General features: G+C 39.4%; 1 protein-coding gene across 12 annotated transcripts in view; it reads left to right on the top strand.

The window, feature by feature from the left end:
- The window catches only part of PUM1 (pumilio RNA binding family member 1), a 134,252-nt gene that overhangs the window by 95,217 nt on the left and 24,444 nt on the right, over nucleotides 1-14,591 (top strand). For 10 of the 12 annotated variants that reach the window (XM_037057230.1, XM_037057223.1, XM_037057231.1 and 7 more), the window contains 3 exons: nucleotides 907-1,050; nucleotides 2,153-2,449; nucleotides 3,529-3,765. In XM_037057230.1, coding sequence (XP_036913125.1) covers nucleotides 907-1,050; nucleotides 2,153-2,449; nucleotides 3,529-3,765 — 678 coding nt within the window. The remainder of the gene's footprint in view (nucleotides 1-906; nucleotides 1,051-2,152; nucleotides 2,450-3,528; nucleotides 3,766-14,591) is intronic. The other 2 variants (XM_037057229.1, XM_037057228.1) reach the window with 1 other exon arrangement.

Here is a 14,591-nt window from a genome sequence, read left to right as displayed (position 1 = left end):
GATCTCTTCTGGACCAATAGTAGATGTGTTTTATGGCTGCCTGCGTGTGATTGATGTGTATCTTGAATATGTGTTACTTTGGCTCACTGTCACCTGATCCTGTTCTCTGTGTGGACTGGGTGTAGTTTGAGGTTCTTCCTTTGAAACAGATCTTTGTGAGACCTCAGCATAAATTTTATGTGTCCTTACTGACTGTGGAGCATAGCCAGGTCGACTGATTGATTTATGAATTTAGTGAATACATTTAACTTAATTGTTTTGCTAGTTACTAAGCATTTATATTTTATTGAGAAGTCACCTGTAATTTCTTATGTGGGTCAAGAGGATTTGGAGAGTTCCATCTCATGTGGCATTAAAAGACCCTGTTAATTGAAGCCTGTCTAGGTTTTTCTTGTTAACTTGCTGCATATTTATGCCTAGATTAGTATGCAGTGTGGAAGTACTCTGATTTTTGTCATTATTTGCCCCCTTCTGTCATTTGTGTAATCAAGAAGACTTTAAAAATTGTCAGTGGGTGATTGCTGGTGGTAGGCTGCGTTAGCGCTGTGAAGAGTATTACCCATGTTCTCTGTCGTGCCAAATTTCCTTCCTGACACCTACTGCATGATACATAACACTCGTCTCACTGTGTCGTGTATCATGCTAGATTGTCCCACCAATCTTTTAGCTTACTCTTCACAAGAGCTTTATGAGGGCAAGCATTATTATTACCCTCATTTTATAGATGCGGAAATAGATCACTGGGGATTCAGATTCAGGGTCGTATAGCTATGTAAGTGTTGATGCCAGCACATGCACCTGTCTGTCCCTGAAATGAGTTTGTGACTATTTATATAAAATGCTGGTGCCCAGGAGACATTTGTTAGCTTTATATATACTCACAGTGTGTTGGCTTGTTCTTCCTAGGTTATCCGGTCTTGGCTCCTGCTGCTTACTATGACCAAACTGGAGCCCTCGTGGTGAACACGGGGGCGAGAAATGGTCTTGGAGCCCCTGTACGACTTGTAGCTCCCGCCCCGGTCATCATTAGTTCCTCGGCTGCACAAGCAGGTGAGCGTCCGTCAGACCTAAATGGTGATGGATGACACTCTTAAACTGTGTGGAGATGCACTTTATTTGACAGTTCTCACGGTAACAGTTCTACCCTGTAATATTTCAAAGAGAATCAGAAGCAGTAAATGACATCAGTAGATTCTGACTTTGTTGATGGCATGTACCAGCTGGTTTGCAGCAAGGACCCATTCCACTGTGAACACGGGAGGTTATATTACTTACATAAGATGGTACCGTTGGCAGAAGTTCAAGCCTAATCTCACAGAAATCCATGTCATTATTTAAAATAATGTAGATTCTTTGGTTTTTGTTTTTGGTGGTTTTGCAGGGACAGGGGTGGGGAGAGTGGGAGAAGAGGAGAGAGACGTGACAGAGCAGTACATTTTGGTTAGAGGTGGTAATAGGTTTTATTTTAAGCTGTATATAATTAGGAATAATGGAACATCTAGGAGAGAGCAACATCCTTGTCTTAGGAATTTGAGGGACTTTAGTGTATGGTTGACACTGGTTCTAGAAAAATGTCTTTAATGTAGATATTTGTGAAACATGAGATTTTGGGAAGTAGTTATACTTAAAATGGATATATTTTGTAATCGTACCTGTTTTAAACTCCAGACTCTTTAAAAGCTATCGACAAGCCCTGGCTGGTGTAGCTCAGTGGATTGAGCATGGGCCTGCGAACCACACAGTCACGGTTCCATTCCCAGTCAGGGCACATGCCTGGGTTGCAGGCCAGTTCCCAGCAGGGGACTCACGAGAGGCAACCATACATTGATATTTCTCTCCTTCCCTTCCCCTCTAAAGATAAATAAAGAAAAGAAAAGAAAAGAAATAAAAAAGTGCTGGAAAAAAAAAGCTGTCAACATAGTGAACTTGCTCCAGTGGTTTTTTTACTTCAGATTGAAAGTAGAAATAGTAAATAAAAGCATTAAATGAAGATATCAAAGACAGATATGTGTAGTTCTTTACAAGGTTAGTGTCACTGTGAAAAGATACAGCAGAATTAAAAGACTTTTCAGAAAAGGATAATAATAATAACGTAATTTGGAAATGTGGCTGATCCCTTTAAAAACTCAATGGTTTGCTTTCTTCCTTGTAGCTGTTGCAGCAGCTGCAGCTTCAGCAAATGGAGCAGCCGGTGGTCTTGCTGGAACAACAAATGGACCATTTCGCCCTTTAGGCAGCCAGCAGCCTCAGCCCCAGCCCCAGCAGCAGCCCAGTAACAACCTGGCATCCAGCTCTTTCTATGGCAACAACTCTCTGAGCAGCAATTCCCAGAGCAGCTCCCTCTTCTCCCAAGGCTCTGCCCAGCCTGCCAACACATCCTTGGGATTTGGAAGTAGCAGTTCTCTCGGCGCCACCCTGGGATCAGCCCTTGGAGGGTTTGGAACAGCAGGTAGAAATCAGACTGATGTGCTGTTACAACTGAATTTTAATTATTTTTACAATCTCTATGGAACACTGACAATGCATGGAACTATGGACACATACCACAGGCAGATCTGGACTCAGCCCCATGGGAATCCAGCTGTCCCACATATCTCTGAGATGATGGACTGTTAAAATCAAGATATACAATTGGGGCCTATTTCAGGTTTACACACGTGTTGCTACTTATTTGTATCTCAAAGTCAGTTTGTTACAGGGATTAGAAAAGCAGGGGAGATTTTTGCAGGCATTGGGGAGAACATGGAGGGAAGCATAGAAATGTGGATGTTAAAAACAGGGAGGACAACTCACCAAGATCACCGGGTAGTGGACTCCACAACCTCCAGGCCTTAAAAAGTCATGAGTTCTCTGCAGTCTCTTAAGAAGAATTAAGGTGGATATTATGGAAAAGTGGGAGGAAGGAAATTAGACCAAGATATTTCTAACATTTTGGAGGAAAAAAACCCCCAGAAAAGTAGTAAGGTAAACAATGGGATAACTACAGTGTTTGTAAAACAGTGTTATGTCAGAAGAGAAGGGTGTGTTTGAGAGAAGGTATCTTACATTGGAATTGGGGTCTAGTCCTAACTCTTGATTGAACAACCTATTGAAAAAACAGGCTTTCATGTGTGTCTTGTGTATGGGGCAGCACCCCATTTACACATCTGTTTTCTGTGCTCCATTTTTCTACTAGAACCTTTGGGTTGATGAAAGGCATTCTTTTTAGCCCATTTTCTTTCACCTTTTCCATAGCTTATGTGGCCGTCAGAGCTTTTCAACCCACCCCCACCCCATAATATATGGCACAGAAGGAAGGTAAATTCTGCATATGTGTAATGGTTTGAACAGAAGTTTCATGCTAACCTGAGCCATGTCCTCTTTAATACCTTACCTGCCCCCAGAACTGCCACGTGAACAGCTGGGCTGTCTCTGCTGACAGACTTGCAGTGGTAAGGAGTCTGGGTCAGAGTGTTAGGAACAGGTCACTGGGCTTGTTCGTCAAAGAACAGGCCTGTTCTTATCTGCATTGTTTTAATTCCATTTTAGTTGCAAACTCCAACACTGGCAGTGGCTCCCGCCGTGACTCCCTGACTGGCAGCAGTGACCTTTATAAGAGGACATCGAGCAGCTTGACCCCCATTGGACACAGTTTTTATAACGGCCTTAGCTTTTCCTCCTCTCCTGGACCCGTGGGCATGCCTCTCCCTAGTCAGGGACCAGGACATTCACAGACACCACCTCCTTCCCTCTCTTCACACGGATCCTCTTCAAGCTTAAACCTGGGTAAGAACCATTACTACCACCACCTTGAACTCTAGAAATCTCTTGCCACTGATGCCATTAGATGTACTTTGCATAAGCAAAGGACAATCCCTTTATCCTGGAAGTGTCCTGGGTGTTCTGTGCCTTCCTCGAGTACCTCAGCTTATTTAGGCTGTACCTAGATAGCAAGCAGTTTGGGATTTATGAATGTTTGGGTGCCTCCCTTGTATATTCACTTCAGCTTTAGTACGAACATCTTGTTCTTTGGCTACATATGAGACTCTTTCATTATAAACACAGTACAGATTCATTTTAAGTAAAGCTGGGAAACAGACATGCAGGAAAAAAAGAATGTATTCAACTAGTATTTCCACTGAAATATTACCGTGATTATTATTTTGCCTTATTTTGCAGACCTCCCCCATGTATATATATATTTAATAGCTTACTTTTTCACATAAAGCATTTTACTTTAAAAAGTCTGCCAAGTTCTTAAAAATATATTTGTATATATATATTTTAAACTGTATAGCATGCTAATGAGCGTAGGTGTGCATTTCCCAATTGTATGTTATATATGGGACTTAAAAATCTTACCATCTGGATCCTGGAAAGTGAGGAGGATAAAGAGGCTCCTTAAGCAACAAGCTGTAAGACCATAAAAACACTTGTTTCACATTAAGTGGCAAATTTCTAAATCCTTGAAGGGATAGGAGATGATACACACTCTTTTCCCCGAGTTATTTATCAGGTTTGGGTTTTAAAGTATTGATTTATTTCTTAGTTGGCAAAAGTTGAGGCATAGAATTAGAATGACCATATAATTTAATTTATCATGCAGCCCAGAACACTTTCAGAGTAAATTGGGGGTACTGTTAATTATTATTTGGTGATGACAGGCCTAGAGCTGGACTGCTCTGGGAAAAATTGTCATGTGTGGCCACTTTGTCTAGAAGATTATGGTTTTTTTCTTAATCTTCTATTTACTTATTTTTTAAAATTAAGACTTGATTTTTTTTAGAGCACTTTTAGGTTCTTAGCAAAATTGAGGGGATAGTACAGAGATTTCCCCCGTACCCCCTGCTTCCCTGATACGTAAACTTCCCACAAATCAATACCCCCCACCGGAGTGGTACATTGATTTGTTACAATAGATTAACCTACATTTGCACATCATTATCATCCAGTCTGTAGTTTTCATGGACTGTTTTTCACTTTTTAACCAGCAAGATTCAAAGTGGCTTTATAGGCCCAGAAATGAGGACTGACTATAAATGAATATAGTATGCTTTCACTTGGAAAGACAGAGACTTTGAAATGATGATTTATAAAAATAAAAAATAAGGCTTGAAGGGGATAGGATAATGTAGTTACTATTCTAGAACTAATCATTCTCTCTCTGAGTTTGAAAGAGGAGTTTTAAGGCAACATTATATATATGTAAGTACATATATACATTTGTGTCTGTGTGTCCTAAAATTTCATATGGTAGGAACTGTACAGTTGTAGACCTTATCGTCTCAGGTTGTATGTGGACATTATTTTAGAAAAGTTGTAGGGGCTTCCAGATTGCTAAGTCCGTATCAGACAGCTAAGGGAATGGAGTGCATTGCACAAAAGTGTTTTCCAGTGACGGAATCCCTGGCTCTAAAGACTGAGGGTTGATGCAGCATCATGAGGAATAGATGAAAGTACCAGTTTAGCATGTAGATGTTAGGAACTAACATTGATTGAGTAGTTATTACCTGATAATGTTAATGGTTTGGGGTGCTGTTATATAACTCTGGAAGGTACAATATTGTGCCTGCAATACAGAAGTGAGGAAACTGACCTAAATATCTTGACCAGCTCTTCTCATGTCTGAACAGATTTAGTGTCAAACCTTTTTGCCTCCAAAGCGGTGATTATCGTGTATATCAGGTCACATGATGCATCCAGGGTATCTTTTACGCCAGAGCATTAACAGATGCAGTGATCCTGCCTTTTAGTTCCTTGGTTTAAACATTTTGACTTTGTCAGCTCTTAACTGAGTACTAAATAAACTAAATCTGTAAGGTCAGGTCTTGCAGGTCAGATGGTCTCTGTAATGAATATTTAACTCTGCTCTTGAAAATCAAATGTTACTTACAAAAAGAGGTGGCAGGCCAGATTTGTCCTGTGGGCTGTAGCTTGTTAACCTCTGAACCGTAAAAGCTGTGGCACTTGGTGCTGGAAAGTGGAGCTGGAAATATTACTTGCGTGTAGGGTGCCTTTCCTCTTTCCGGTGTATTAGCAGTTGGATGAAATACTTCCTTATTCTTAACTCATGATCTCCCAGTGAAGTATGAAGAACTATTGGTGTGGGTTATTTTTTTTCTTAATGACTCTTGTTTTCTGCCTAGTTTTATTTTTATTTATTTATCTATCTATCTATTTATTTATTGCCTAGTTTTATTTTTAACATGTCTTTCCCTTTAAACAATTTACCTTGTTTAGTCAGTTTAGTCATATTGGATTTGCATTATTGCTGCAGGTACAACAAAATCATACATGTCATTCTTGAGGAACTTTGTTTCTTGACTGGTTAGAGCTTTGCTCAGCTTAGTCTCCTTTAGAAAAGAGTTCTTGTGTGCTTTATTCTTAAATAAAGGTGTGATACCTGGTTTCTAGCAGTGTCCATACAAAGGGCCTACAGACATTTTGGTACAAGAAACTTACACTTTCTTTACTAAGTGTATATGGGCCACACCTAATAAAGTTTCTACTACTAATACTACTTCACTGCTGCCACCAGCCATCAGTTCTTGCTTCACTAACAACTACACTAAACATTTATTCATTGCATTAAATACTCAAGTGATCATTCTACACAGGGAAGCGTAAACCCAGCGTGGTTTCGTGGCTTCCGTAGCACCGCACAGCTAGTAGACGTTTGGGTGCACATTCTGGTCTGTGTCTCTGTTACCCAGTGTGGGTCTTTCCTCTGTGGGGTCGTTTCACACTTCCTCTGCCCAGTAGTCAGGTGGGTCTTAGGGTATTCTAGGATATTGTTAGGATTATTCTAGGATAATCGTTGACCTGCTGAGTTACTTTTCTGTCATTATTTATTCAGCAATCACTTGTTGAGTACCTACCTGCTTACCACTCTTCAGTGCTTTTTCCATTACCCATTATTTAAATACCAAACTTTAAGTAAAAACAACTTTGAGTTATATCTTACTATAAAACTGTACCACAAAACTCATTTCCACTGTAGAATTCAGTGATTTGGGGTAAATTCCTGAATTGTGCAACCATCATCATAAATCAGTTTTAGAATATTTTCGTCCTCTCAGTGAGATTCCTCGGGACCATTTATAGTTAATCCCCATTCACACCAGTGATCTGCCTCTTGTTTTTCAATTTGCCTTTTCTGGGTATTTTCTATAAATAGAACCATTTAATTATGTGATCTCTTTTGTTTTGTATCTGTCCCCTCTCATGTTTTTGAGATCTTGTCCTTCATGTAATGTAGGACAAAATCTCAAAGTAGTTTATTTCATTTTATTGCTGAATGTCTCCAGAGTCTCTGCATACCACAGATTATCTAACCACTCCCAGTTGAAGGAATTTCATTGGTTATGGTTTTGGGGTATTAGAAATTATGCTGCTATGAACATTTGTATGCAAGTTTTTCTGTGGACTCACAGAGGATCATTTTTTGAGGAGTAGAATTGCCCAGTTGTATGTTGTTTTTGTGTTAAACTTTATGAGAAACTGCCAAACTGTTTTCCAGCTTAGTGTACCATTTTACATTCCCACAAGCAGTATGTGAGGCTTTCTGTAGTTTTAATTTCCATTTTCCTGATGACTAATGCTGTGTTGAGCATCTTTTCATGTGTTTATTAATCATTCATACATCTTTGGTGAAATGTCCGCTCCTGTTTTTGCCCATTTTTTGATTCAGGTAGTTTGTCTTTTTATTATTATTATTATTATTATTATTATTATTTTATTTATCTTTAGAGGGGAAGGGAAGGAGAGAGGGAGAGAAACATCAATGTATGGTTGCCTTTTGTGCGTCCCCTGCTGGGAGTTGGCCTGCAGGGAACTGGCCTGCAACCCAGGCATGTGCCCTGACTGGGAATCGAACCGCGATCGCCTGGTTCGCAGGTCCGCGCTCAATCCACTGAGCTACACCAGCCAGGGCTGTCTTTTTATTATTGGATTGTAAGAGTCCTTTATATATTCTGGATACAAGTCCTTCACCAGATATATGTTTTGTATATGTCATCTTCCGGTCTTTTGCTTGTCTTTTCATTTTTTAGATGTTTTTGTAAGTGCATTGATTTTTTATTTAATGAGGTCCAGTTTATCATGCTTTCTGGTATAAAAATTTTTGGCCAATTCAAGGTCTTAAAGATTTTCTTATATGTTTTGTTCTAAAGGATTTAGTGTTTTAGTTCATATATTTATATATATATTTTTTTTAGTTAAATGAGTTATTGTGTGAGGTGATTGTTCATCTTTTTGTATACATCATTTTCCCCCAGTAAAGTTTTGAAATGTTCAGTGTACAGGTCTTAACATGTCTTTTGTTAATAAATTTGTTCACATACATATGGCTATTGTGAGTGGAATTATATTCTATTTTTATTATTGGATTGTTTCTTGTTTATAGGACTATGATTGATTTTTATATATTGATCTTGTCCTCTGCAAATTTGCTGTACTTATTTATTAGTTTTAAAAGTTTCTGGGTGATTCCTTGGGATTTTCTATATATAGGATCATGTCGCCTGTGAATAAAGACAGTTTTCCAATCTTGATATCCTTTATTTCTTTTTCTCGCCCGATTTCACTGGCTAGAACCTCTGCTACTGTGTTAGATAGAGTAGATGAGAGCCACATCCTTGCCTTGTTCCTGATCTTGGGAATACAGTGTTCCTCTTTTACTTCTAAGTGTGACCATTGTGGGTTTTTCATAGATATTTTTTCTTAGGTTCGGTTCCCTTCTATTCTGAGTTTAAGAGTTATGTCATTGAATGCGTTTTGGATTTTGTTATATGCTTTTTCTATGCTTAGTGGATCATGAGGTTTTTATTCTTTGAATAATATGGTTTGTTACATTAATTGTTTCTTGGATGTTAATCCAATTGTGCATTCTAGGGATCAATCCCACTTGGTCATGATTTGGTTTGTAAATATTTTGGTTGAGGGTTTTTGCATCTATATTCATGAAGGATATCTGTTACTGTATCTTTCACTTGTTGTGGTCATACACACTGACCTTATAACATAGGTTGGAATAGGCTTTGTTTTCTAGAAGATTTTGTGAAGTGTATTTTTTTCAAACATTTGATATATTTCAACAGTGAAGCCATCATAGGTTGGGTGTTTACTAGTGAAACGATTTTAAATTACAAGTTAAACGTTGTGTACGTTCAGGTTTTTCATTTCTTCTTATTGGTGATTTGTGACTTTCTAGGAATTGGTCTTCTTCATCTAAATTGTCAAGTTTGTTGACATGGGGTAATTTTTTTAAATGTGCAATCTTTCTCCCGCTTTGTCAATCTTTCCCTTGCATCTCTCCCATACATAACTATGCACTTGTGCATATGCATGTTTAGTAATACAAATAACATTTTTATGGCCCCAAGCGCAAGGCAGATGTTGTGAATATTTATTTCACTTTGCTTAATATGTTGTATTTCTGCCCTGGCCGGGTGGCTCAGTTGACTTGAGCATTGTTGTGCCATTCAACAAAGAGGCTGCCAGTCCTATTGCCGATCAGGGCACATGCCTGGGTTGTGGGTTTGATCTCCAGTTGGGGCTTGTACAGGAGGCAGCAGGTTGTTGTGTCTCTTCCTCTCTCTCTCTCTCTCCTCCCCCTCCCTCCCTCTCCTTCTCCCTCTAAAAGCAATAAGCAGCCTTTGAAGATTTAAACAATTTTTTAAATGTTATATTTTTCATTTAGAAGTATTTTTAGCCCTGGCTGATGTTGCTCAGTGGATTGATCACCAGCCTACAAATCAAAGGGTTGCTGGTTTGATTCCCAGTCAGGGCACATGCCTGGGTTGTGGGCCAGGTCCCCAGTGGGGAATGCACGAGAGGCAACTACACATTGTTTACAAATAATAATAATAAAATATTTTTAAAAATTATTACTATTAATAATGTTAACTAAATCTGTAATCCTCATTGGTGGTTTGTATATGGGGTAAATGAAGCTGTGACGCTCTCATCTATACCTACAGCATGTGTCTCTAATAAATCCCACCTCCTATCTCAACAAAAAAAAGTAAGCGGTCTAGATATGAGAGTCCCAAGTCTGATTCTCTTTTTTTTAAGATTTTATTCATTTATCTTTAGGGAGAAAGGGAAGGAGAGAAGGAGAGAAACATCAATGTGTAGTTGCCTCTCGTGGGTCCCCTGCTGGGAACTGGCCTGCAACCCAGGCATGTGCCCTGACTGGGAATCGAACCGCAATCATGTGGTTCGAAGGCCCGCGCTCAATCCACTGAGCTACACCAGCCAGGGCTCAAGTCTGATTCTTAATAGTTTCATACCCTGCCTACCCATAGAGTTCTCCATCCTTCATTCTACTCCTTCCCATTCCCTGAAATGCTTCTTCAGGCAAGCATTTTCTCCTTAATTTTCAGATTATATCATTTTTAAACTGTAAGATTCAGAAAGTAGCAGATAAGTGTTTTCATAGTGTAGTGGTCCTCAAAAAGGAGCAGATAAATTTTATTATATACATAGTGACAACACCCAGCCCTTTTCATGTGCCCTGGGAGAAAAGTATTGTGCTGTCAATTGCCACAGTGTTGCAATATGGCAAAAAAAGAATTCAAAAGTTCACAATCTGTCCAGGGGGAAGAATACAAGCATTTAGTTTTATCATTGTGATAGATTAAATAGATTTAATTAAAAAACTTAATAAAAAATCTTAATAAAAAAACTAAATGCTTGTATTAAACTAAATACAAGCATTTAATTTTATCATTGTGATAGATAAAAGATTTTTTTAAAAAAAATTTTACAGAGGGGAAGGAAGGGAGAAAGAGAGAGAAACATCATTGTGTGGTTGCCTGTCCTGTGCTCCCCTATTGGGGACCTGGCCCGCAACCCGAGCATGTGCCCTAGACTAGGATTCGGACCAGTGACCCCTTTGGTTTGCAGGCTGGCACTCAATCCACTGAGTCACACCAGCCAGGACGGATTTTCTATTGTCTTAAAATGCATTCTTCCCGTCCTTTGAATTCAACGTTCCGTTGTACCCTTAATCCTTTAAGAAAAGCAAAGTTCAGACACCAAATGGTTGTCTCTGTTCTTGCAGTAGATGTGTTAAGTTGTACTAATTTCAGGTTGCTTACTAGTCTTGATATGCCTTTAGGTACTTCTCCATTCAAAATGCAAATGGATTATTTCCTGATTTCTCACTTGGTTCTCTGAAAGTTACTTGTCATCTGTAAAACTAACCATGTGAAAATGAACTTTTGGGCTCAGTATTATGCACTAAAGACAGTTAACTTTAGGCTTATTTTAATTTAGGGCTACCTGGCTGTGTATTGGGGAGTAAACTGAGGAGAACATTGTGGTAAAGAGTGTTGCCTCTGCTTGCATTAAGTACTTAGCCAGATATTGGTAGCCTTGGGACATTTTCGAAGAAGACATGGCTTTGCCCCTTAGGCATCTATTAGGACTGCAGGTACAAAAAACAAATGAACAAAAGCATTCCACATAGCCAGTTGGCATGGTTATGGGCAAAAAAACCTTCATAGACTTGTATTAAAAAAACTGGAGTATGTGTATACTAATTTATTATGGTATATTTTTGGCACGGTCCATCCATTACCTTTAAATCTATATGTGTTCTTATTTTTATAGCAGGTCTCTTGTAGACAGCATATAGGTGGGGTGTGTTTTATGGTCCACTTTGACAGTCTCGTGTCTTTCAGTCGGAGCATTTAGACCATTGACATTCAAATGATTGATACAGTTGGGTTAAGACCTACTATATTTGTTACTGTTTTCTCTTTGTTCTTGTTTTTGTCTTTCACACTTCTGTCTTTTATGGTTTGAATTGAGCATTTATTTGATTCTCTTTTCTCTCCTTTCTTAACATATTAGTTATACTTTTATTTATTTTTTTTAAAATATATTTTATTGATTATACCATTACAGTTGTTCTATTCCCCCCCTTCATTCCCCTCCACCCTGCACACCCCCTCCCTCACCATTCCCCCCTTTAGTTTATAACCACGTGTCTCAAGTTCTTTAGATTCTATATTTCCCCCACTATTCTCGCCCTCCCCCTATCTGTTTTCTACCTACCCTCTATGCTATTTTCTGTGCCTTCTCCCCCCTTGTCCTCCTCCCACTCCCCTGTTGCTAACCCTCCATGTGGTCTTCATTTCTATGGTTCCACTCCTGATCTAGCTGTCCTCTTGGTTTGCTTTTGTTTTAGGTGTGGTTGTTAATAACTGTGTGTTTGCTGTCCTTTCACTGTTCATATTTTTCATCTTCTTTTTCTTATATAAGTCCCTTTAGCATTTCATATAATAAGGGCTTGGTGATGATGAACTCCTTGAACTTGACCTTATCTGAGAAGCACTTTATCTGTCCTTCCATTCTAAATGAAAGTTTTGCTGGATAAAGCAATCTTGGCTGTAGGTCTTTGGATTTCATGACTTGGAATACTTCTTTCCAGCCCCTTCTTGCCTGTAAGGTCTCTTTTGAGAAATCCGCTGACAGTCTGATGGGTACTCCTTTGTAGGTGACTGTCCCCTTATCCCTTGCTGCTTCTAGGATTCTCTCCTTCATTTTAGTCTTGGCTAATGTAATTATGATGTGCCTTGGTGTGTTCCTTCTTGGGTCCAACTTCTTTGGGACTCTCTGAGCTTCCTGGATTTCCTGGAAGTCTATTTCCTTTGCCAGACTGGGGAAGTTCTCCTTTATTATTTGTTCAAATAAGTTTTCCACTCGTGGCTGTTTCTTTCCCCCTTCTGGTACCCCTATAATTTGGATGTTGGAACATTTAAAGATGTCCTGGAGGTTCCTAAGCCTCTCCTCATTTTTTTGAATTCTCATTTCTTCATTCCTTTCTGGTTGGATTTTTTGTTCTTCCTTCTGGTCCATTCCATTGAGTTGAGTCCCAGTTTCCTTTCCATTGCTATTGGTTTCCTGGACATCTCCCTTCATTTCAATTAATTTAGCCATCATATGTTCCTCTAATTTGTGACTATAATCAACCAGTTCTGTGAGCATCCTGATAAACAGTGTTTTGAATTGGGCTTCTGAGAGGCTGTCAATCTGTTGGTCGCTGAGAGTTATTGGCTCTGGGACTTTGAGTTCTTCTTGAGCCATCTTTCGGGCTGTTTGCGCCTGTTCCGTAGCAGGATCGGAGCCCTAAGGTATTCACTAGAGCAGGGCAACTCAGTCGCTGGGTTGTGACGTTGTATGTGGGGACGGGGTCAAAGAGGAGCATGGCGTCCCGTCTGCCGTGGTCCCCACAGGTGCTGCAATTGCCACTGTCACCGGGCCTGAGCATTTCATCCCACTGCACACGAGTGTGCCACCGCCATCAGTCCTCGCCCCCTGGGGCCTGCGTGGTCCGTCTCACTGCGCGAATGTGTGACCTTGGTCAGTCTGCCCCACACCCTGACTGGGTCCGGGCTGCCTGCACGCCTAGGTCTGAAGATCTGTCCTGCCCAACCCTGCTCCGCTGCTGGCTCCGCCCCTCTTACTGTCCCCAGTGAATAGTTAGTGGTTGTCAGACTTCCGTGTAATTCAATTTTATTTTTTTTGCTGTGTCTTTGTTCTCCAAACCTTTGTTGTATTCAAACTTGGTTGTGGGAGAAGGCAGTGTTTCCACCTATGCCTCCATCTTGGCGGAAGTCCTATACTTTTATTTTTAAAACGTTTTTTTGTGGTTGCCCTAGAGTTTGTGTTACACATTTACAACTAATTCAGGTTTACTTTCAAATAAGATAGTAAGTACCACTTTGTGTGGTACAAATGCCTTATATTAAGGAAATAATCCTGATTTCTCCATTTCATGGACATACAAGCATACGTATATAATATTAACAGCATATATAATTGAACACATTGTTGCTATTATTTTGACAAACTTGTCAGATCCATTCAGAATAAGAGAAGTAAAAGTTTCTATTTTTATTATATTATTTTATTGATGCTCTTCCTTTCTTTTATAGATCATAGTTACTGACCTGTATTATTTTCCTTCTCTCTAAAGAACTTATTTTAAAATTTCTTGCATTTTAAAATTTCTTCCAAGACAGGTCTAGCGGCAACACATTTCTTTGATTTTTGTTCTTCTGAGAAGCATTTCTTCACCTTTGAAGGAAAATTTTGCAGGATGTAGAATTTTAGGTTGGTGGGATCTTTCTTTCTTCCTTTCTTTCTTCCTTCCTTCCTTTCTTTCATTCTTTCTTTCTTTCTTAAGGTTCTCAAACCCCCCCTCCCCAGTGGCTTGTTTCAGGACTTTTTCTGAATCTTTGATTTTCTATAGTTTGAAGAAGATGTGCCTAACTGTAGTTTTCCAGCATCTGCCCTGCTTGGTGTTCCCCAAGCTTCCTGGATCTGTGGTTTGGGCTCTGATGTGAATTTGAAGAGAGTCTCAGTCATTATTGCATTAGGCACTTATGTTTCTTTTTACTTTCTCCTCCTCTGCCATTTCTGTCATGCGTATTTCTACCCTTTGTAGTTGTCTTGCGGTCCTTGGATATTAAGTACTTTTTTTAGTGTGTGTTCTCATTTGATGTTTGGTGTTTGAGGATTATATATATATCCTCCATCCCAGAGATCCTTTTTTCATCTGTGTATAGTGTGATAATAAGCCCATCAAAAGCATTCTTCAT

Source organism: Sturnira hondurensis, unplaced genomic scaffold, assembly GCF_014824575.4.
Source record: "Sturnira hondurensis isolate 20B ecotype Veracruz unplaced genomic scaffold, ASM1482457v3 Scaffold0009516, whole genome shotgun sequence".
Classification (NCBI taxonomy): domain Eukaryota; kingdom Metazoa; phylum Chordata; class Mammalia; order Chiroptera; family Phyllostomidae; genus Sturnira; species Sturnira hondurensis.
Note: the sequence above shows the minus strand (reverse complement) of the source record. Positions and strands in the feature narration are given on the sequence as shown.